The sequence below is a fragment of the Trachinotus anak genome, unplaced genomic scaffold, assembly GCF_046630095.1.
Source record: "Trachinotus anak isolate AG129_WGS33_773 ecotype Australia unplaced genomic scaffold, CSIRO_AGI_Tana_v1 ptg000008l, whole genome shotgun sequence".
In the NCBI taxonomy this organism is placed as follows: domain Eukaryota; kingdom Metazoa; phylum Chordata; class Actinopteri; order Carangiformes; family Carangidae; genus Trachinotus; species Trachinotus anak.
Window position 1 is genome coordinate 7,407,989 of NW_027273859.1, and position 22,012 is coordinate 7,430,000.

General features: G+C 42.2%; 2 protein-coding genes across 5 annotated transcripts in view; both read right to left on the bottom strand.

The window, feature by feature from the left end:
• Positions 1-318: 318 nt before the first annotated feature.
• On the bottom strand, positions 319-3,345 carry rnf181 (ring finger protein 181). 3 transcript variants are annotated; one of them, XM_071482172.1, is made up of 6 exons: positions 3,193-3,345; positions 1,957-2,084; positions 1,732-1,868; positions 1,275-1,390; positions 1,107-1,181; positions 319-1,003 (listed from the first exon to the last, which is right to left on the bottom strand). In XM_071482172.1, exons 2-6 carry the CDS (start codon positions 2,040-2,042, stop codon positions 944-946), a joined length of 474 nt encoding a protein of 157 aa, XP_071338273.1. In that variant the 5' UTR covers positions 2,043-2,084; positions 3,193-3,345; the 3' UTR covers positions 319-943. The 3 variants fall into 3 exon arrangements, with proteins under 3 accessions (XP_071338273.1, XP_071338274.1, XP_071338275.1); XM_071482173.1 differs by lacking the exon at positions 3,193-3,345 and adding an exon at positions 3,047-3,164; XM_071482174.1 differs by lacking the exon at positions 3,193-3,345 and having other exon boundaries at positions 1,957-2,102.
• Positions 3,346-4,100: 755 nt separating this feature from the next.
• Positions 4,101-22,012, bottom strand: part of pxnb (paxillin b) — a 19,079-nt gene continuing 1,167 nt past the window's right edge. Inside the window, exons 2-14 of one of the 2 annotated variants that reach the window (XM_071482166.1) lie at positions 12,682-12,890; positions 12,390-12,475; positions 12,158-12,297; positions 11,898-12,081; positions 10,944-11,058; positions 9,525-10,814; positions 8,197-8,463; positions 7,622-8,050; positions 7,307-7,468; positions 7,045-7,218; positions 6,880-6,961; positions 6,588-6,736; positions 4,101-6,454 (exon numbers count right to left, since the gene is read on the bottom strand). In XM_071482166.1, coding sequence (XP_071338267.1) covers positions 6,188-6,454; positions 6,588-6,736; positions 6,880-6,961; positions 7,045-7,218; positions 7,307-7,468; positions 7,622-8,050; positions 8,197-8,463; positions 9,525-10,814; positions 10,944-11,058; positions 11,898-12,081; positions 12,158-12,297; positions 12,390-12,475; positions 12,682-12,890 — 3,554 coding nt within the window. In that variant the 3' untranslated portion in view covers positions 4,101-6,187. The remainder of the gene's footprint in view (positions 6,455-6,587; positions 6,737-6,879; positions 6,962-7,044; positions 7,219-7,306; positions 7,469-7,621; positions 8,051-8,196; positions 8,464-9,524; positions 10,815-10,943; positions 11,059-11,897; positions 12,082-12,157; positions 12,298-12,389; positions 12,476-12,681; positions 12,891-22,012) is intronic. The other variant, XM_071482168.1, reaches the window with a different exon arrangement.

A 22,012-nucleotide genomic window follows, 5' to 3' on the forward strand; every position in this document is an offset into this window, starting at 1 on the left:
AAAGGGGAATTCCACCAATTTTACACAAGGATCAGTTTACTCAGCATGAGGAAGACGACGTTCCTGTGAGGACAACTATATCATGTCTCCTGTGGCTCTTGGGCTTGGTGACCACACATAAACAGAAAGGGTTTTTTTTTTTTTTATACCAGCCAGTGATGGTCTAAGTGTAGGACCCAGCATTTTTGGAGTTTGAACCATAATGAGCACTAAAAGCTTTGACTTTGACATTTCTTTTTAATATCTATCTTCAATGAGGAGTGTAAAATAAAAATGGTCTCACATTGAAACATTATTTATATATATATATATATATATATATATATATATATATATATATATATTCTCCTATCTTTAAATAATTCATATTCATTACACAAATACAGCTGAACATTTTTTTGTTGTTTTAAAGCTCATAAATTTTATGTAAAAAAGGAACAAAGAGACAGAGTGCTTACTGCTGCTGTCAACAGCATATGCATCTTAAAATATATTCAGCCTAGCTAATGAGAAAAGAGCATTTATTAATAAGCATTTTCATTTTTCAATAACGTCATTGGTTATGCTGCATTCACACCATGTCAACATGGTTACCCTTAAACTGCTATTCTTATATCCTTATGGTCACAACAGATATATATATATATATATATATATATATATATATATGTCCAAACTAGTTATTTTTACTGTGTTACATATTTCTTATATTGGATTTTATTTCAAAGCCAGTGATGCTAACTTTACAGCTGTTTCACCAACCATTTGTTGATAGTTCTTTAGTTGTTTTCACAACTGACACATGAGCAACACGCTTATAATTACATTCTGTATGAAATGGCGTGAACGCAGCATTGTGTATTTCCTGAAGCTTCTTTTTGTTTTTGAGTAATTTTCAGTAAAACTTCGCTGTGCCACAAACTTGCACCACAGCACCATCATGTCATGTGTACATGGCTCCATGTAGGTCCTCCAGCCTGTGTTCCCTCTGTTTTCTTCTCTCCTACAGGACAGAAAAAAACTGTTCAGTTGGGGACTGATGCCATATTCAAAGCATGGTTAGAAGATGAGGATCAGTTGTACCACCCAATGGTACAGACACTCACCTTGTCCTTTTTAAACTCCTCATACTCTGGATTGTCAGTTGGTAATTCAAGTCGGCAGAGCGGACAGGAGTTAGTCTACGATTTAAAACACAAACCATCAGATCAGGTTCAAAGAATCAGGGAATTTAACATTTCATCACTATCTGGTGTAGGATCTGGATGCTTTACCTTGCCCAGCCAGGGCAGTATGCATCCTGAGTGGAAAAGGTGTTTGCAAGGCATCTCTCGAACTGTTTCTTGTTCCTCGAACTCCAGCAAACAAACAGGACACTTGAGACCTTTGTCTGTGAGAAATAAAAAAAGCTTCAGTAAATCCCTCTTAATATTATTAATCCAGTAAAGGTTTGCAATAGAAACTTGTTTCCTGTATGAGCATATGTCATGCTCACACTGGTCTACCCAGGTCTTACTGCTGGTTAATGAGGTTTTACTGGAGCAAGTGAGGGAAAAATCTATTCGCAGGTACAAACTAAACACGTTAGGTTTGTGGTTCACCAGCTGTAACCCTGATATCTCCCTCTGCCATTATCAGTTTCACCATATTTACTGAATGTCAGTGAAAATTTGCTGATTGTAAATTTGGATCTAAAACACAATTAATTCTAGTGGAGCAAATGTCTGTCACCTGCTTGCTCTGGAGAAATGATGACCACAGTGAGGGTCTGAACAGCAGTTTTGGCAGCTGGAGGGGGGAGACGTTGATCCCAGTCTGACAAGTCAAATGTCCCTGAGTCAAGTAAATCCAGGCCCTGCATTAAAGACCTGTACACAAAGACCAACAGTTAATCAGAGCACTGTACATGCATCAAAGTACAGCGGTATAATGCATCTGGTGTGTGTTTAGCTTCACCTGGCCAGTTCAAGTAGTGCATTCTGCCGATACTGTTCCTCAGGGTTGGTGGGCTCACAGTCGTGTTCATCAAAGTAGGATGCCATTTTGGTCCAGCTAACGATTGTGTCTTTTTTGCATTAAGATACCTGGCAGACATATGGACACTGAAGGTTCAGAAGTTTGTCAAAAAACATGAAATTTATGGATGATATTCAAAATTGAGGGATTTGGCAGAGCCTACATCTACATCATAAGGCCTACATCTCTTTATTGACATTTCAATCACAATGTTGTACTTCCAAGCTGTAGAAAACAGTTATTCCAACTAAGTAATCCATTAACATGACCTGGGCAGATGAATGGATACTGAAGACAGGCCAAGGGGCCTGAGGGGTCCGGGGTCCCCTGGGCCAGGGCCCCATGTTTTAAAGTCATAGAACCCATAGAACCAAGGACACGTAAAACAACCTCAAAGACGTGTACTAAAAAGTACACTTGTCTATTATGAGTTGAGTGTTTCCAAACAAAAAGTTTTCAGTAATGTTATAACGAAATTTAAGACATTTAAGGCATATTTTTATGAGGAAACTGAATTCAGTGTTTTTAAGACTTTTAAAACTGTGCAGATACCCTGTGAATGAATGAAACAGCTGTGGCCCAGAGATAACAGTGCTGTGACCACCTGGTGTAGACCCTGTGTAAAATCAATAGGTAATGGTGTGAGCCTCGCTATATCGTATTTAAATATTCGTCACTGCTCTACAGCTGAAGACTTCAATTTAACCAACTAATTAATTCATCTAATACAAAACACAAGGGTTTATTAATATAAGAATAGGTCTGCTTCGCGTCGTTCCCCAAAATACTTTTCTACCAAACTATAAAGCTCAAGTAGTGAGCAGCAGCAAACCCAACCAGCCAATGTTACACTCAAAAAGTTATTCAAAAAAGTTAGTTATGGTTTCATAAACTTCACGCATTATTGAAGAATTGAAAACCACTTTAAATATAAAAGAGACAGATATATAAATATAAACAGTCTATGAGAGATAGGCTATAAGAGCGTCCACTCGTCAAACAAGGACGCATAAATGTTGGGGTTACTTACCGAGCTTGGTTTATTTTTAGCGGAGGCTCCGCTAAACTGACGCCCTTAGAGTTTCGTCAACTTGTACAATTAGACATAAAGTTTTGTGGAAAATTATAAATTGTGAATAAATTCTTGGTCAGACTCTACAAATGAGTTCGACTTACCTTAAACGTTAGCAACAATAACAAACAGGTCATTCTTCCGGGTATGACGGCTTTACCCACGCACTACTTTGTCCAATCACAGAAGAGTGTTTCTTCTTCTTCTCAAAAATTTATGGCGGCTGACAAACAAAACTGTGACATTACCGCTACCAACTGGGAGGACTCGGTACAAGTCAATGGATTCTATGCAAAGGCTGTTTTTAAATCAAAACATCTGGTTTCTGTCTTAATAGTCGTCCTGCTGAAGTTAAATTTGACTCTTTGAAGTCTCATGTCTTCAACCCACTGCCAGGTTAACATATAACCCTCTGTTTCCTGTATAAATGTATTGTTGATTATTTTCCCAGCCTGAAGGTTACTCAAACTACAAATGCAATATCAGTTTTCTTTATTTTATCCTTCATAGTTTGAATTTGATGTTATTGTGACTTTGTACTTTGTCCTAATCTGTACCCTTCGCCCTTATTAATCTTTGAGTAGGAATACAGTGAAGGAGGTATGGACACCAGACAACATTTCAACATTTCAATTTTAACATTTCATATTGGAAAGTCAATATAATAACTACAAAAACTACTTACAAATGACTACAGACAAAAAAAAAGGAAAACGATTGCAAACTGTCACAAAATGACTGCAAAGACACGCAAAACAACCACAAACAACAAAGACATGCAATGCAGGTACATAATTACTAGAGTCATGCAACAACTACAAACAACAGTGACCTTGTCAACTTCCAGTCTGCGTGTTTTGCTCTTCTGTAGGGGAGGCTTTCACATGTTCATTTTCTCATAATCCATCCATGAAAGGAGGTATTGTACAGTTGGACTTATATTTGTGTTTCTCTGTGTTTTCTTGAGCTTAATTTAAGCAACAGTGTGATCACAAATGAAGCCACACAAATATTTTGATACCAAAACAGAATTTATTTTCGTAATCAGACTAGAGGTGAGGAATCTCACTATTCATAACTATTGACATTCAAAGTGAAAAGAAAAGAACAGACAAAAAAAAAAAAAAAAAAATTCAAAGAAGGTATGGCTTTGGTTAAATAACACTCTACTAAACTGATTCAAAAAGATAACTGTTACATGATCTCTTAAATAGAGTGAGAAAAGATTTAAGGCTCTAGAATTCCCTGAACAAGACAAAAGGCCCGGTACATCTGCTGCACGTCATGATTAAACCATGTACAGACCCAACCTGGTGGTCATACAGTAGATGCTACTCAGATGCTGAGGGAAATGAGTCATCTGCCATTTATTCTAACAAACCACCAGGCTCTCATTTTAACAGCCTACATTTTTCAGTGGACTCACAGACTAATAACATGAAAACATAAGTGTGGATTATTGACCTGTTGCCAGTATTTTGCTGAATTTGCCAGTGTTATTAGACAAGGTACTGATAAAATGGCACAGACTGTTATGTAAGTAGGACACTGAAATACAAAGTTGTTAATCCACAGTTGCATAGAGTTACTGGGGTATCACAGGCACGTTTACACATTTTCTTGCATTATGTACTACTTCTTTCAAAACAGTGAACATTCATCAGCTTCTCAATACAGTAATGACACCAAAAATACCAAAGTATCTTTGCTTTGCCTTCTCACTAACCCTCTCCCTCTTCGAATGAGTGGTTATTTAACACATGTACATGCTAAGCATCCCAGCGCTTTGCTTACGACGTAGCTGCATTGGATATTTACAAAACTCTTCTCCAGATGCTCTCAGAAACAATAATGGTAGTGTAAGAGGTGCACAATATTATCCCAATATCTTTGTGAGGCTCCACTTCGCTGTATGAGACAACTGCAAGAAACCGTTTTCAGATTGTTTTCTCTTTTCTACAGTGAAAAAATAAGGAATGATTTGGCAGCACAAAAACGTGAGGTTTATTCAAACATGTAATTGAGAGTAAATACTGCAGCTCCTGGTGGATGGCTACATATTGAATTTCTTCATTGACAATCACTGTAAAATATTCACCCATGCACAGTTTGCCTTTGGCTAAAAGAAATAGGTGTGCTTGAGATTCTGTCAGGGAAAAAACCTAAAACTGACTGATTCTCACTTCTTGATTCATTTATAATAGAAACTCAACTTTGTATCACTCTGGTATCAACACTTCAGATAAGTGTGTTTTCTTAGGCTGAATGACTGAATCTAAAGACACTACAGTTGATTTCACACATACAAAATAATTGTCAATGCTTACTCAGCCCATTTTTTTTTTTTTAATCTATCTGCACTTTCCAACTTAATATCATGGGGGAAAAAAGTATCTCAAAGCTTTTTACCCTCATCAGTTGTAAAAACAGGTCACATTGTAATGGTAAAAACAACAGGTCACCTGTTCCCTGCTTTAGTTTTCAGATTTTTACATTTCTTTTTTTTTAATGGTTTTTAAAATGACACACTCAACCAGTGAGCAACAATGTCAAACACGCAGAGTATTTCATGGATTTCTACAGTGGTCAGTAAGATTTCACCACCTTCTACAAAGGAAAAAAAACTAGAAAGACTTGAAAAAACAATGATGTGAGAGTTACAAAAAGAATGACAGCTCTTTGCCTGTGGAAAATGAAGTCTTCTGCACATCAGTGTTGATCTGAAAAAGCTTTCTAATGTCACTTTTTCATGTTCTGAAAATTTTCAACATCCTTCAAATGCTGAGCATGTCTGCATCACACTGAGGCTAATAGACCAACTCAAACCCCATAAAAGCTTCAAAAAGAAATGGCTGTCAGTCTAAAAAAGTTTTTGCACATTTCTGAAGGACATGTTAAAAGTATTTTCGTCTGGCAGAGACAGTATTGTTCTTCAGCCTCATGCACATACCCGATCCACACACACTTACAAAGTCATCATTAGAAAACAGACAACTTTCTTTGATACAAACACAATCCATTCTCACCCTACCTCTGCTAAAGATGCTCTAGACACTTATCTAAACCCTGACCCATATGTTAAGCTGTGAAATGCTCTCCCTAACTGAACAGCTTGATGAAGCAGCCGTGGCAGTAGGGTTTGTCGTTTTGTTCTTTAAAGGTGCCTTTGTTGAGCTGTTTCAGGCAGAAGGCGCAGACAAAGTGCTCCGGGTGGAACTTCTTGGCCATAGCTGTGATACAGCGGCCTGTGATGGGCTTCTGACAGCCGGAGCAGAGGGAGCCACGGCGCTCGTGGTAGTGCACTTCACAGTAGGGCTGGCCGTCATGCTCGAAGAAACTTCCATTCACAAACGGAGTGAAGCACTCCTGTGGAGAAAAACAGAGGAAGATGGTGTTATTCTCATACTTTTAATCTTATTACAATATCTTGTTGGCTCATATAAGCTATAGAGTGTTAGAAAAACTCTGATACATTACATATAAACACAGTTTTACAGACCCTGCACACAAAACACTCAGGATGCCAAAGGCAGTTCAGTGCTGAGATGTAATTCTCCAGAATGGCTCTGGCACAGCCGCCACATTTCGGTGCAAACATGTCAAAGTAATCCTTCCTGCAATAGGCTTTTCCATCCTTCTCGTGAAAACCTTCACGGGAAAAACAGAAACAAATTACTGATTTTATACAATTAATAATGCAAACAAACTATAGATCAAATATGATGATTACGGAGTGTACAATTTCCAGGATAAATACAAGTCATAGTGATGAAGAAATCACAGTACAGTACCCTCTGGGCCAAAGAAGGATCCACACTGAGCACAGAAGAAGTGTTCAGGATGCCATGTCCTGTCCAGCGCCGTCACAACTTTCTAAACAGACACGACAACATTCATTGGTGGCTGACTGTGAACTTCAACAGACACGATCTCACATGTAACCAGCAGTGACTCACATCCAGTATGGGCCCGTTGCAGTAGTAGCACCGTGGGGAGAACAGGTTATGGTAATCTTTCTCACAGTAAGGCTGTCCTTCACGCTCAAAGAAGTTCCTGGAGCCGATCTCCTCTTGACAGTGTGTGCACACAAAGTGTTCAGGGTGCCATGTGCGGCCCATGGCGGTCACCACCTAGACAAACAGAAAAGCCGACTGTGCTTTTAGCACGCAAACTCAACATTTACATTTGAGACACATTACCTCAATAAAAGCGTCTCACCTGTCCTACGATTGGCTTACAGCAGGCACCGCAAACTCCTTTAGCTACTGTCTGCACACCCAGTTTGTTGAGGTCAGACTGGAGGCTACCAAGCATATTGTCCAGCTTGTTGACCTGTGTTGGGGGCCCGCCAGGAACACCACCCTTACCTTGGGCCATAATCTGAAATGGTTCAATTATGAAAACAGTTACGTGTTGAAGATGTGAATGACACAGACAGAAATGCAGCAAAAGTTTGAGGTTACTAAGATAATAATCACAGTTTGCTTCTTATAAGTGTGAAAAACAGAAGGGAAAAGAGACAGGGGTCCATGCCTGCATTGGAGGGAAGATTGGGTCATACTCTGTTTGACAGCCTACAGACACCAGGACTTTGGGTGCAACTGGTGTCACTGGCTCCACTGGTGGAGGCTGTGTTGGGATTTTAAGAACCGGAGGAGGGGACTCTGGTTTAGGGGCGGGAGGTTCCTGAGTTGGGGGAGGTGTTGGATGTGAAACTTTCATAATCTGCTGAGGTGGAGCGCGAACTGGTTCTTGGAAGCGTGGAGGTTGTGGAGGGGGAGAGGGAGGTGGAGGGGGAGAAGGAGGTGGAGGAGGAGGTGGTGGAGGTATAGGAACAAGGGGATGCTGCACAACCAGTGGTCGCTTAGGTTCCTCTACAATAGGAGGGCGGCGAGGGGCTGGGGGAGAGAGAGGAGGGAGCACCTTCCTCACAGGGACAGGCGACTCTGGGGGAATAATGATCTGAAGAAGAGGAGAGAAAAACAGAGAGGGGGAAGCAGACACACACACACAAACACACACACAGAGGAGAAGGTGCAGAAAACGGGAGGTGAATTAAATGGGAAAAAAAAATATTTGGGAAAACTGTTGAGCACACCAAAGCCAACCTTGTCGACCTCACTGCCGGCCCCATCAGGACGGAAACGCTGGGGTTTGGACATGATGACGACACCCTCGGTCAGCCAGTCATCAGACTGTTTACGCCGCCGCTCTGAGCGGCCGATCCCAAGCTTTCCCTGAAGCTCTTCTATGAGGCGGTCCTGAGAAGTGTTCTTGTTTACAATGATGGGTCCCATCTTCCTGCGCAGGTGACCATCTCTGTACATGGGATGTATGTTGGGAGTCTCCTTGGTGCGCCTAATCACTGATTTTATCTAAGGTGGAATGATCAGCAGCTTATCATATGTCCACACCAATCATAAACCAGCTGAAGCAGTTACAGCAGAGCTCTGTAGCAGGCCAGGAAGCAGTGGTCAGTGGGCTTAGAGTCACATTTCATGCACTTCTTCCATGCTTATGTCAGATGTTTTCAAAACTCTGACCCAGGAACGGCCCCACCCCCACCCCCACCCCACCCCGCTCAGCTTTCTCAGTCTCTCAAGCAACCACTCCAACTTCAGGACAAAGGTCAGAGGTCACATTCGGATCCTTCACACAAAACTGGTGCAACAGGTGAGAGGGACTGTGGTTTACATGCGCCATGCTGAGTACTGGTACCAGAAATCAGTTGGGTGAGTTACTTGTAAGCGCAGCATCAAAACAAAAACTCCTGATTAGAAACAGCCGCTCCCTTTTTAAGTTAATGTCTATTCCACAAGCTTCTATCTGACAGTAAATTTTCTGAGAGGGTTTCTTTCATCGCTCTTTATGCAAACATATCATATCATTCTGTCTAGTTTCTGCTTTATGTGACTAATAGTCCACAACCCAAAGATATATTCAACTTAAAATAATATAAAACACATTTGAATATTGAATATTTGAAATTTTCATTTGATTAAACAACTGAAATGATTATATGATCAATTGTTCCAGCTATACTTGACAGTGCTAACTAAGATTTATGATTGATGATATGAAATGCAAACAAAGGAATCACTGTCTGTTCAGTGGCCATAAGTGGCCAAATGGTTAAGTAACCCTCTCCCCCTCTCTGTTCCCTTGTTCCGAGTACCTTCACAATTGTCCCCTGTTCACAAAAATGCCAAAAAATACTTCTAAAACTGTACTGTTGAGTAAACCACTAAATAAATATTTTATAACGTGTTTTCAGATTTTCAAAAAAAGGCATGAAAGAAACCCTCTGAGGTGATGCTGGTGGAGCATAATCTAGAGCTTGTACAGAAGCATCAGTGCCACAGGCAAGAACAAAAGACAAAGCTAAAGGTGAAGAAAACAAGCCCTGCATGTGCCGAGCAGGAGTAGAGATGCATACATGTCCGGATGCAGAGACTCTGTCTATATTGGGAGTCTGGAGCATGGGCAGGTCCAGGGCAACATCAGGGGTCCCAGGGCATGAAGACGGGGTCATGGACTCATCCATCCAGCTGGCCTCTGTCAATGGGGTCATGCTGCCATCTGTGTATGGCCTCTCAGTGTAAGGTGTCATAGTGCCATCCAGTCCATCATGGAGGGACATAGACAGCTCCTCATCAGCCCAGTCCAGATCTCCGTTTCCATCAGTGCCTCCGTCCACCGAGTCGTCTGTGATGGTGTTGGTGGCACTGGTGAAAGTGTCGGGCTGCACACTGTTTCTGTCCATGGGCAGGATGAGTTCCTCGTGCACCTCCTGCATTCCTCTTCCCAGACAGTGCGCTTCCATCTTCAGCTGTGGTTCCTCCACATGTGATTCTGAGTGATTCTGTGAAAAACTCATTGCTAGCAGCTTGTCTAGTGCCTCATCCAGGGAAGGCTCCGCCATGGGGGGTTGCTGCACAGTGAAGGGGCTGGATCTCTGGGCTGCAGGTGCTGCCTCTAACGGCTGTCTACTGGGGCTAGTGAAGGCCAGCAGAGAGGGGGCCGCCAGTGCAGAGACTGGAGACGGACAGGATAGCGAAGCATGTGCAGAAGGTGGAGATACACAGACAGCAACAGGGAGGGGTGAAGGAGTTTTTGGCGCTGAGAGAGGAGGGGTGAGGTTTTGTGATGGAGGTGGAGAGGAGAAATTCAAATCAAGGTCATGAAAAGAAGAAAACCCCTTGCTCATAGTCTCAGGAGCACAAGAGAATTTACCGACAGTGTTTGAGGGTGAGACCTGTTCTACAGACGGACTGGGGCACTTGGAGGACTTGTGGTCCAGGACAGTGTTAACTGAAGAAAGGGAGGGGGTGGTATTGGAAGGACTTGGGCTATTTTGCATGAGGTTGGAGCAAGAAGAAGCAGACTGAGAGAGGACGAGCAGAGACTTGGTTTGGGATGACAGCATGGAGGCAGAGACGTCTATGACAGAGTCCAGGTCTAGATCACTGGCTGCAGAAAGTGAGGATATAGGACTGTGGGGAGGGAGGCGGTTAGGAAGTGACATCGACACGCCACCATCTCCTCCATCCTCGTCTATGTGCAGCTCTAGACCAGCAGGCAAAGAGAAGAGGGGAGAGGCACAGGCAGACGGGTGGGACAGACTAAGAAAAGGAGAAGCCACTGGGGTGACGGAGGAAGAGACTGGAGGATGAGGAGAGCTGGAAGATGCTCCTGCTGGGTCCAGCAGAGAGCCCAAAGAACTGGGCTGGAGAACAGAGAAATGAGAGAGTAAGCAGAGGAAGAGCAGAGGGAAATAATGAGGAAAATGACAGATCTCCTAGCGTGACTGTTGATTAATTAGGTTCTCCCACTATTTACTCCCCCTGCTTTTTACCTTGAAGTCAGACAAAGAGGCCATCAGCTCATCTAACTCCCTCGTGGCACAGGAAGCTGAAATTCTGGCTTGCTGCTGAGAGGGGGTGTCCAAATCACTGTGGCAAGCAGGGGGGCTGGAAAATACAAATTATAATATGATTTCGAATTAGATGCAAATGTTGAAACTTTACTGACAGCAGAGCTCAAAATGTCTATTGTTTATTCCCCTGTGATTCCCTTTGACAAGACAAAACCATTCTCTGGCTTAGAGCTTAAACACACCACAACGACATCAGCTTCACATCTTCTATTAAAGTTTGCCATTAGACGACAGCTGACAGGCTAAGTGACTGGCAGCATGCAATTCCTAATGCAAAAAAAATACCAAAGCCAAATAAAACAAACCAGGCACCATTTTCATGCCACTCTCAATTTCTTTAAACAGTATTGTTAAACCATTTGCTGACAACTGAGAAAGAAGTTATCATAAAAATTGGCACAGTAAAAATGGCTGGGTGAGCAGAGGTGAGTAGGTAGCATTTGAATTTATTGTTCATTCTTCACACAACCACCTTTTTGTGTGGACAAATGAGTGCAACAGTATGAATGCTTTTGAGGTGTATAAGTGTTACCTAATTTCATTCACCGCTCTCTGTAAATTAGTTTCCATAAACCTGTTTTTAGTTTGCACACAGAGAAATCTGATTGGAAATAGCAAAAATTGATAAAAACTTGCAAATATTGCAAAATCATTTTCAGATTTGGCTCAGTTAGAGGTGTGTTTATAGGTGTATGTTTATCAAACCAAATACAACAACGTACAAATACAAACAATCTTAAGACTAAATCGACGTCCATGGACGTTTGGTCAAAATCTGTAATCTATCACATTTTCACTCTCTTGTGAGGTAATTTTTCAGCTTATTGGGTGTCATAGGTGGGAGAGAAGTTGTGGGTGGTTGATTGTCTGTACCTGGGTGACGGCACTGAGCCCTCCAGCTCGTCCAGCAGACTCTCCACAGTGGGTCGGGTGTCGTCCAACCTCGTTCCATTCCTCTTGGGTTTCTCCTGAGGTGGAGGGCTCACCATGATGTCAGGGCCGCTGCCATTCTCGTAATGGGTGATGCTGCAGGAAGGTAAGGGTGGAGCTGCCTCTTCTGCGGACACATTAGCAGTACAACTAATTCTGCTCACCACAAACAAAACTGATAAAGCTGCAGGCTTTGTGTGTACCTGTCGTGGGGAATGAAGGGGAGCTCTGCTGCACTGCATTAAGTTCCAGCAGCAGCCTGTCGAGCTCTGACAGGTTACTGCCCAGGGCAGAGGTCATAGCTGCTGTTGACGAGTCTGAGGACTTCTGTTTGTTTGGAAAACTGACAAGGAGACGTAAACAGATAACTGTCAATCACATCTCGTGATAGGCTCAACATTATACACACAACATTTCAGGTGTGTGGCAGGCTACCTGTAGACGTGGTCCTCCTCAATGTGAGACAATGGAGAGCTGCTACTGTCCCTGGACCATGAGCTCTTCTGCGCTGACCCTAATGACTGCAGAGGACACACAGTCAGTCATGCTTTTTTTTAATACATCTTTTATTAATTTACGATATCTAACATGCTGTGTTGTATTCTTGTACTTTCTCTTGCTTGGTAAACAGTCGAAAGGCTCGCTCGTTTGTTGAAAGGCTTCAACAAAAAACATCAGTTAATGAGTTTTATACATGATCACACTGCAGTGATCCAGCGTGACTTACTTGCTGAGAGGAGTGGTGGGAGTCTGGCTGATCTACCAGGGATCCATTCAGAGCCTCGGCTGAGGGTGGAGGGGGGACTGGAGGTGGAACTGACACATCCTGGTAAGATTGTCCTCCCGTGGGGATGGAGTAGGGGGTCTCCTCAGGCAAGAATACCGGTCGCTTTGAGATGTGGGATGTAGTTGATTCCAGGTCCGCCAGCAACGCGTCTGAAAGAAATGATGTTTGTATTTGATTGGGTTGGTTGTGAGATGCACTAAAACCTGAGAAGATTTCATGCACCAAAAATAATCAAACATAATGTACAAAACACAGTGATGATGGTCAAACTGATAAATAAACATTGTATTTGCTTTTAGAGTTGATTAGAAAATGTCTTACTTTTCTTTAAATAACAGTCTTTATCAATAATACCTACATTCTGGAACTGTTTTTACGATATGTCTCAACCTGCAAACATGGTTGGGCTGGAGACCAGTTAATTCTTTACTGGGTGAGGAGGCAACCACTGACTGTGGTGTCAGGCTGTAAACAGACAATGGTGGCGAGTCCGACCCAGTTTCTCATTCCAACATGACACCAAAAAAAGATTTCTCCTCAGCGTGCATCATCCAGCGATGAGGTTAGACCCAGTCACCATCACAGACTGGAAAAGTACATCACTGAGCGCAACTTAAATACCTAAACCCTTTAGACCTTCATAAAATATCCCTCTGAAATCCCCAACATACTTTTTCCATCAGTCCACACTATAAATACAAACCTGCTGACAATGACATCTACCTGTCTGTGAGCTCTATCTGTCATTACAGGATGTTATACCCCTGTGAGTAATCTATACATGTCTTTGACTAGACTCCGCTTTATGAGAACCAGTGTGAACTTAACAAGCCAGACTGATAGGAACAAAGAAGCAGACAGGCAGTGTTTCTGAGTACCCAGGACGGAAGGGGCACAGTGTTGCCCTGCTGAGTGTTCGGAGGAACGCAGGAACAAAATAGACTCTTACATCACACCATCCATCCATCCTCAGCCTGTCCAGAATAGACCGCCATCACCGGCTGCATAGTGTTACACTACACAAGCTTGGACCTGTGACAGTCCGTCTCAATCACACTGCATATTCAAGCTCGTAATACCAAAAAAGAAAGATGGAAAATCATCCAAATAACCAAGAGAAAAGTAAAAGTGGGCTCCTGCCACTTCTAAAATACTATGTAGCAGAGAGTGTCCCTGTAAATTTGGAATTTGTTCATGAATGAAAAATTATTTCCTCTCCCGTCTGGGAGTCATATGAACTGTTTCTGCTGTCATCTAAATAATTCAACTTCTCCTAATACTCTACCATTGATTCAAACAAAGTTGCATCAAGGTAAATATTTAACTTAAAACTAAATGTAAAGCTGATGTAATCAGTATGTACAGACACATGGGGCCACTATGCTGCTCAGTGAAAATGGCACACACTGCCTCCACACTAGTCACAACATCGACTGTAAAAAGCATACACACAGAATATCTAGAAAATCAAGTCAGGCCTGGTATAGGCTATATAGGTGTCCACACTAATAGGTCAAACAACAAAGCCTTTACAATCTAATCTCGTAATAAGACAATAATACACAACATCTAATAATAATATACATTATAATAGACAAAAATGGCAGGTCAGCATAATCCACCAATACAAACATTTAGCTTTTACATCATTAGAAAGCCCAGTATCTCTACTCACATTATTTTTTCCACTTGCTGCACCTGTAATATCCTCAAGCCAGGTTTGTGTGTGTGTGTGTGTGAGTGTGTGTGTGTGTGTGTGTGTGTGTGTATGTGTGTGAAGCAGTCCGCAGACTAAGATAGTGTGAGCAACATGCTGCCAGTCTACCAGGGGAGAGGGGGAGTGGTTTGAGGGCCAAACATGGGTGACAGTATTCTTTCAACAACAGTATCCTTTCAGTGCTGCTCCATCTAACAACAAACAGTGGAAATGTAACTCATTAATGCCTACTCACCCGTAAAGTCCCATTTACAGGATGAATATGTAACTTCACATGTGCCAGCTGTTACGTTAAATCTAAAGCAGATAACTTGTGACAAGGGTCATATGAACTAGAATAAGTTTTAAAGGTTAAGCGTTAGATGAACTGGAGTCTCACACGTCTCTGTATTTAAAATTCCACTATATTCAGTCACAAGTCTTCATCATAGTCTTCAGTCCAAAGGGAGATCCTGCCCTGAAGCTAAATGTTTTAGTCATGAAGTTTGACATAAACCACATGGGAGTACAAGCCTATTTAAAGCGGTAAGCTCAGTAAGTAGCCCATGTCTGTGCAAATGCGCTGAAATATCACGACCAGCTCAAAATAATCTGCACCTGGTGCTGACATGCTAAACAAGGTCTTACTGAAGTTGACTTTGTTGCTCATAAAACAAAGCCTCCATATAGAAAAATACCACAACTGGTTTTGGGACAAAGGTGATTAATTCAAAACACAATGTAGGGTTTAAATTTAGTTTCACATTTCTCTTGTAGCAGATCTTAAAAGCTTTTCAAATGTCTAGAAAATGCCCCACAACTTACTAATTATGGTAATGTATTCCTAGAAAGTTCTTCATGGCCTTGACAGAGGGGACAGCCGTACTGCCTGAGACCTTCCAAAACACACACGAAGCCAAGTTTTTGAGACTCCTTCTGTAACAGCGTCTTTGCACTCATTATACCCCCTCCCACCTGCTGATACTACACATCTGTGAGTCAGGCCCCGGCCCACCAAGTCCAGAAAAGACCTCCACAGGGGACATGCGCCACAGTGAGATTCATTGTTTAAATCAAACTATAACAGCAAATGCATTAGGCCTGTATTCATTCCTTGGAGGGTAATAAACAGCTACATAATGTGATTTGTGTATGTGAATACAGCAAGTTTTTCTTTTGTAGAAAAACTGATCAGTACCGGTTAACGTTTTTCACTTGTATTTTACAATAAAACACCAGAGAAGATAATCAGCAGATTAATCGACAATAAAAAATAATCATCAGTCCCAGCCCTTACATGGATGGCACATTAATCACAGTGGGAGATGCACCAGCTATTTCTATATCAGGAAAAAGAAAGACCAAAACAGGCCATTAGAAGAGATCAGTGACACAGTCAGACCTGATTAAATTTAGCATCAGAAAAGTATAATTACTAAATCCAAAATTTCCAGCTCACATCCTTCTGCAGCCTTTGACTGAGCAGCCTGCATCACACACACACACACACACACACACACACACACACACACACACACACACACACACACACACACACACACACACACACACACACACACACACACACCTTCCCTTATTTCCCTGAGGAGGGCAGCACTGAACCTGGCATGAGGATGGACATCAGGCCTTCGCCAGCCTCAGACAAGTTTGGTCCAAGAAGAGTTAGAAGCATTAAGAATGCAAACATGCCCTGTAAGCCAAGTAACAGGCTAATCTTTTCCATTCCAGACAGGGGGTAGAAGCCGCAATGGACAAAGTCCAATTCTACTCTAACAGCATCCTGACTCAATAGCCCATTGTGCAAAGTCTGGGGGAATAAAGCTGTCATCAAAAAGGACATGACTGGGACTAATAATTCAAGATGAATTAATCAAATCTAACAATATATGATTTACTTTGACAGTAGCTAAAACTGTCATAGGATCCATCTGTGGTCACACTGTGGTAACTAATCTCCATTATGTTCAACAAACAACTGAAGTTATGCGGATACTGTACATTCTTGTGGCTGTGGGTACATGTACAGTCCTGCCTGTGCACACCCCCTCCTCACCCAAGGCTCTGCCACGGTCCCACAGTGTTTATCAGATGGGAGTGAAGGTGCATGGGGAATTCCACACATTCCTCTGTCCGCTTCGGGAATCAAAATGATGCTTTGTAATAAAATCTACTCAAGCAGAACACACATTCCTCCAGTGCCGCAGGACTCTAGGTAGAGAGCTGGTGAGGAATGTGCTCGAGTACAAAACGCTATCTGTCAGTCCAGAAAATGAAAATAATGTGTTGACAATTACAGGACTCATTCCACTAACTACAGCATGCTTTGAATACCAGGATAAGGGAGATGTCAATGTTTTTACTGCACATTTCCCACAGAGCATGGAGTACAGTGCACACAGTCGGGCAGGGAAGGAACCAGAGCCGTCTAATCTCTTCTATTAACATGTGGGCAACGGTGGGTCTGCAGCTCACCTGTTTATAGCCAGGGAGCAAAAGAGCAGAACTGGCCACAGCCCCACACCGAAACCCTACCCCATCAGGCCAACCCAACACGATATTTATATCAAACAAGACAGGCAGAGGCCAGGGAGAGGGGGTGAGATGCCAGGGTGACAGGCAGAGAAGGCAGGGTAGAAACCAGGGACAGAGACAGAGAATGTGAGTGAATGAGAGAAAATGGACCAGCGGCAAACAGATTAAGAGATGAACCAAGAGAGAAATATTCAAATAAATGTCAAGCCTTACAGCTTACAAATGGCAGCCTACAGTGTAACACACAGACCCACACAGACAAAGGATGAATGAGTGTAATAGCATACTATCAGAAAGACAAGCATCTTAGGGTGATTACTTCAGAATAAACATATCTAAAAATACCCTGCCAAGCAGCCCCATATCCGAAAGATGACACCCCCCTCGAGAGAACGCTGGACCAAAATAAAAGCACTTCCCCACAGACCAGTAAATCAGATGACAGGGGAAAGTCTAAAGACTGATGAAACACCCAGTCACTGTGAATGCATTCAAAGCCATGCATGTGTGAGGACTGTACGTCAGAGGGTGGTCTTTTGTGCCATACGAGTGTAATTGTGTTGAATGGGGAAGACCCAAAAAGAAAGGCTGTCTTGTCTTTTTTGTACTAAAACACTGACCTATCCACCCATGCTCCAGACATGTAGACAACCTATAGTGGAACAGGAAAAGCAGAATCATGACGGATTTAGTCATGGAGGAAGGTTGTATACCACCCAATCTGGTTTACAGTCTGGTTATAGCTTTAGATCTTTTTGTACTTTACCAAAATTATATTTTTTGATACCTTAATTTAAGGATTATATGTTTTTCCACAAAACCTTTTTGCTCATTTAGATTAAATACTGTCTAAATTACTTTCAATATTGGTTAATCTAGAACAGTGGTTCTCAAAGTGGAGTCTGGGGACCCCCGGGGGTCCGTGACTGGGTTCCTGGGCGTTCCCGGCAAAAAGGGGAATTATTGTAATAATTCACTATAATTCCATCCATAAGAAACACAGTGGCTGAATGTATGACTATTTTACAAACTGTTATTGTTGTAAAACATAATAAAGCATAAATCTAATCAGATGGGGGACCCTGGGGCAAAATCTTATCAGATGAGGGTCCGTGGTCTAATTTGTGTCTGTTTAGGGGTCCTGGATGTGAAGAAGTTTGAGAACCACTGCTGTCAAGAATGGTTTTGTTTTTTTTGGTTAATCATTTAATAATTTGGTCTACAAGAGTCATTTCACTTGCTCATTTTGTTCAGTCCAAAATACAAAGATATGCAGTCAAAAAATCTTTGGCGTTTTTTTTTTCCCTTACTATGTTTGCTTGAAAAACGACTGAAAGAGTGTCTGAGTTATCACAATAGTTGCAGACCGTTTTTCTTTTTGTTTTTACTTGACAGTTCTCACATTTTACATTAACATTTCACATTAGAGCGGAGCTTGAATATGTAGAAAACAGAAGTGCGATTTCCTGCCCTGTTTCAAGACATGAAACTCCCTGCTTCTTAAAAACATGTCCTTGGGTGTCCCCAGGTTGAGTAATGTTCAAAAAAAATCCAGCAGGGACTCAGATTCCTACTACATTATCCACAACTGTCAGGGAGACAATCAGCACCCTTCTCTGAGCCAAGTTACAAGGCCTGAAATAAGGAAGGTGTGGAAACAGCATGGCAGGAGGGAAAGAGTGACGGGCAACTGAAGCAACAATGCAGGACACTGCACTTACTAGTGAAAATGCTGTTCTAGCAGGGGGATCACAGTTTGAAGGTCTACAGCTGCCTCCTTTACCAATGTTTGCTGGCCTCCAACACTGACTCTGCTCATTGTTTTTCTCCTCTGTTTCCTCAGGATGTGGGGCAGGGTCTGTTGCCTAAGCGATGAGGTCAGCCATGTAGCTTTCTCTTCCCCAGACCCAGAACAGGATGGGTGTGGAGCTCGGGAACAAGACTGATTTACAGTCATGAGCTTCCCTCTGGCCTAGCAGGCGAGCCCGCTGGTTAGTGCCGGTATGCACTAACCTTGCAGCTCTCATGGGGTGATGATAGCTAGTCTGGTAACACTAACTCCGTCCTGCCGACACACTGGGACACAGAATCCACTAAAGACCTTCTAAGATCTTTTGGTATGCTGTGCAAACGCTGTAAACATTTAAGACCATGCTGCTTCTACAACAGCCAACTCTTCCTTCTGCCTGGAGAATATGGCCTTCCTCTACAAGGTGATTAACTGATATAGTTACAGTAAATCTAACAGGACTGCAGTGTGTTTACAAAAGCCATGTATGTGGAGCAGGTGCTGCCGTTTCAGCCCTCATAGCCACAGCCTGTAGACACACAGACCTGTGTGTGCATGCAAAATAGAGCTGAGGGGCTCATGCATGTGCGTACATTATTCTTCACTCAATCAATGTCTTCTTCAATGTTTTACTTGCTGAGCCTCATGAAAGCAAATAAAGATTAAGTTATGTTTGTACTTACATACAGACATCTGACAATTACTAGCACATTATAGTGTGTAAAGGAGACAGCAAAGTTATGAGGGGTGTAAAAATATGTTCTGTGCATTTTCCTGCCAAATGTTTTGGTCATATTCTGAAACCTGACCCAACTAAACCATGTTGATCTGATCTAGGCTGGAATAACCTGCGAGGGGCCCCAACTGACAGTGGGTTCCCAAAGTTAATTTGCTTATAATTTGTTTAAACACACAATTATTCAAGAAAATGTACTAGGTAAGTATAGTGTCAGGTGAAATATTTAAAGGACTAAACCTAGATTCCGCAAGACAGTGCTTAAAGATTGGTTAAAACGCAGCAGTTGCCCTTAAGTCCTTGGAATTTCTGTTTATATTGTGACATAATATTGCTAAAAACATATATATGTACACAGGTAATCAAACTGTCACACAGTGAACCTGGGGCTCCTGGGGTAGTTGCCCACTTTGCCAGGTCGATGATAGAGGAAATTTACAATCAAAAGAAGCATATTATGCCTGAGTGTTATTCTCCTTTTAGTCATGACCCTCAAGCACACATGACCCTCAGCTGTACTAATCCATTTTCTTCAGTGTTAACCTGAAGACATGAAGCAGGGCGTCTACAGCCCAATGAGGTCAGTCTGCTTGAATCTCACACAATCCTGAGGAATTCACAGAGAGTCGTGTGTCGGCTTCTTAACCCACAAACGTGAAACTCAGAGGCAAAACAGTCCAACAGACAGGACACTGTCACATCTTTCCAGGGCCACATCTGGGTGAGGACTTGTCCCCTGGGCCATATCAGTGAACGACAGTGAGGCCAGGCCTGGCTGCCACCTGGCCTGGCCTGTAGGAGACTGATTGGAGAAAACCTCGGGAAACTCTGACTCAGAAGAACAGATTGAAAGAGTGCTCACACTCTGCTGAGGGAATTCCCTTCCTCCAGTGGTAACCAACGTGGGCAGATCAATATATACAGATTAAAAGGAGATGGAAGAAGAGTAGAGTGTGATCGGGTTTCCAAACAACTCCATGTAGACCTGACAGTCAGAGAACTTCAGGACAAAGACCCGTGGGGACTTGTTAGCTGGGGGTTTACTAGAGGTACAGCCAACCACAGTCATAAAGCATTTACAAATATTTAACATGGTTTGTTTGTGCATATTTAGTGAGGACGTGGGAGGGGGCTGCAAACCCATTCATTTAAAATGAACGGATTTGTGATTGTCAGGCAACCAGGTCTCAAAGCTCAAAGACTTTTTAACGGTCTCTAAGTGTCTCCAATTACCAGGGGACTTGTGTTTGAGGAAGACCGACTGAAACCGACAGCCCTCCCTCTGGTGGTAGTGGTAGGAGGTGAGTCATGACCCAGAGAGTATTTGGCCTTGGACCCTGACACGGAGTGATGTTTGACATTCCTCTGCAGCCTCGCCCCCTTCTTCAGCCTGCTGTTCTCACTACTTCAGTGAGACTGCAGGCTCCCTCTCAACCAACAATCAGCCCTTTCACTAGCCCATGGCAGCTAGAGCATCTAATGTGCCCTGGAGGTATTCTCCCAGCAGGCCAAGCTCAAAATGTGGGCCATCGTCTCTCCACTTAAACAATTCACAAATCTACTGCCTTTCTACTTTAGGAGTTCAGGACAATGGGAGCATTCCTACAGATACCTGCCAGACAAAACAGGCGATTTATTCTGAATTAGAAAGGTAAATATAGCAAACTGACCAGCTGGTGAAAACTATAACAACAAAATTAGAAGTTCAGAGGTTCAGGGCTAGAGGTCAAGGACCAATGAACTGAAGAGGTGACTGTTTAAAGAGGCACAAAAAAAGAGATGCAGTTGACAGACTGCATGGATAAATTATTGATTGTCTTCAATGCTGGTATAAGACATGGGGGTGATAAAGTGGAGCTAACAGGACAGAAAAATAATGGTAACAATTTTGATTGTCATTTAATTGTTAAGACATTTGTCATGAAGAAATGCCAGACATCACTACTTCAGTGTGAGTATTTGCTGTTTTTCCATTTTTATATCAGTGACAGTCGAATATCTTTGGATGTCGGACTGTTGGTCATACAAATTTAAAGATGTCACTCTGGGCTCCAACAACTTGTTGCCTCTATTTTATGCCATGTTATTAACTAAACAATTAATTGATTAATCAAAAATAATCAGCATATTAACTGATATCATTAGTTGCATTAGCATTAGTGAACTTTTGGGTCTTAGTAAATAATAACTCCCCGAAAATAGACACAACCAGCGCACACACACACACACACACACACACACACACACACATTAGGACTTAATGTAACTTTAACACTAAACTTACAACCACAAATAAGCAATTTTATAATGTTGGAAAAAAACTTGCTTGTGCCTGGTAACTTTATCTATTTTGACAGCGATTTATTGCAGACAGCCAAACATGGTAGGAGGTCATGTTATGCTGAGAAAACGTGACAAATAAATAAATAAATAATCAACTGGTGTATTTTAAAATGTACCTGCCAATGTGGCTGGTAGCCAAAAGTCAGTTTGTGTC

Coding starts and splice junctions, on each gene's coding strand:
- rnf181 (XM_071482172.1), bottom strand. CDS start 2,042: ATGGCATCCTACTTTGATGAACACGACTGTGAGCCCACCAACCCTGAG. Junction 1,391..1,731: donor CATTTCTCCAGAGCAAGCAG/GTGACAGACATT, acceptor TATTTCTCACAG/ACAAAGGTCTCAAGTGTCCT. Junction 1,004..1,106: donor AGGAGTTTAAAAAGGACAAG/GTGAGTGTCTGT, acceptor TCTGTCCTGTAG/GAGAGAAGAAAACAGAGGGA.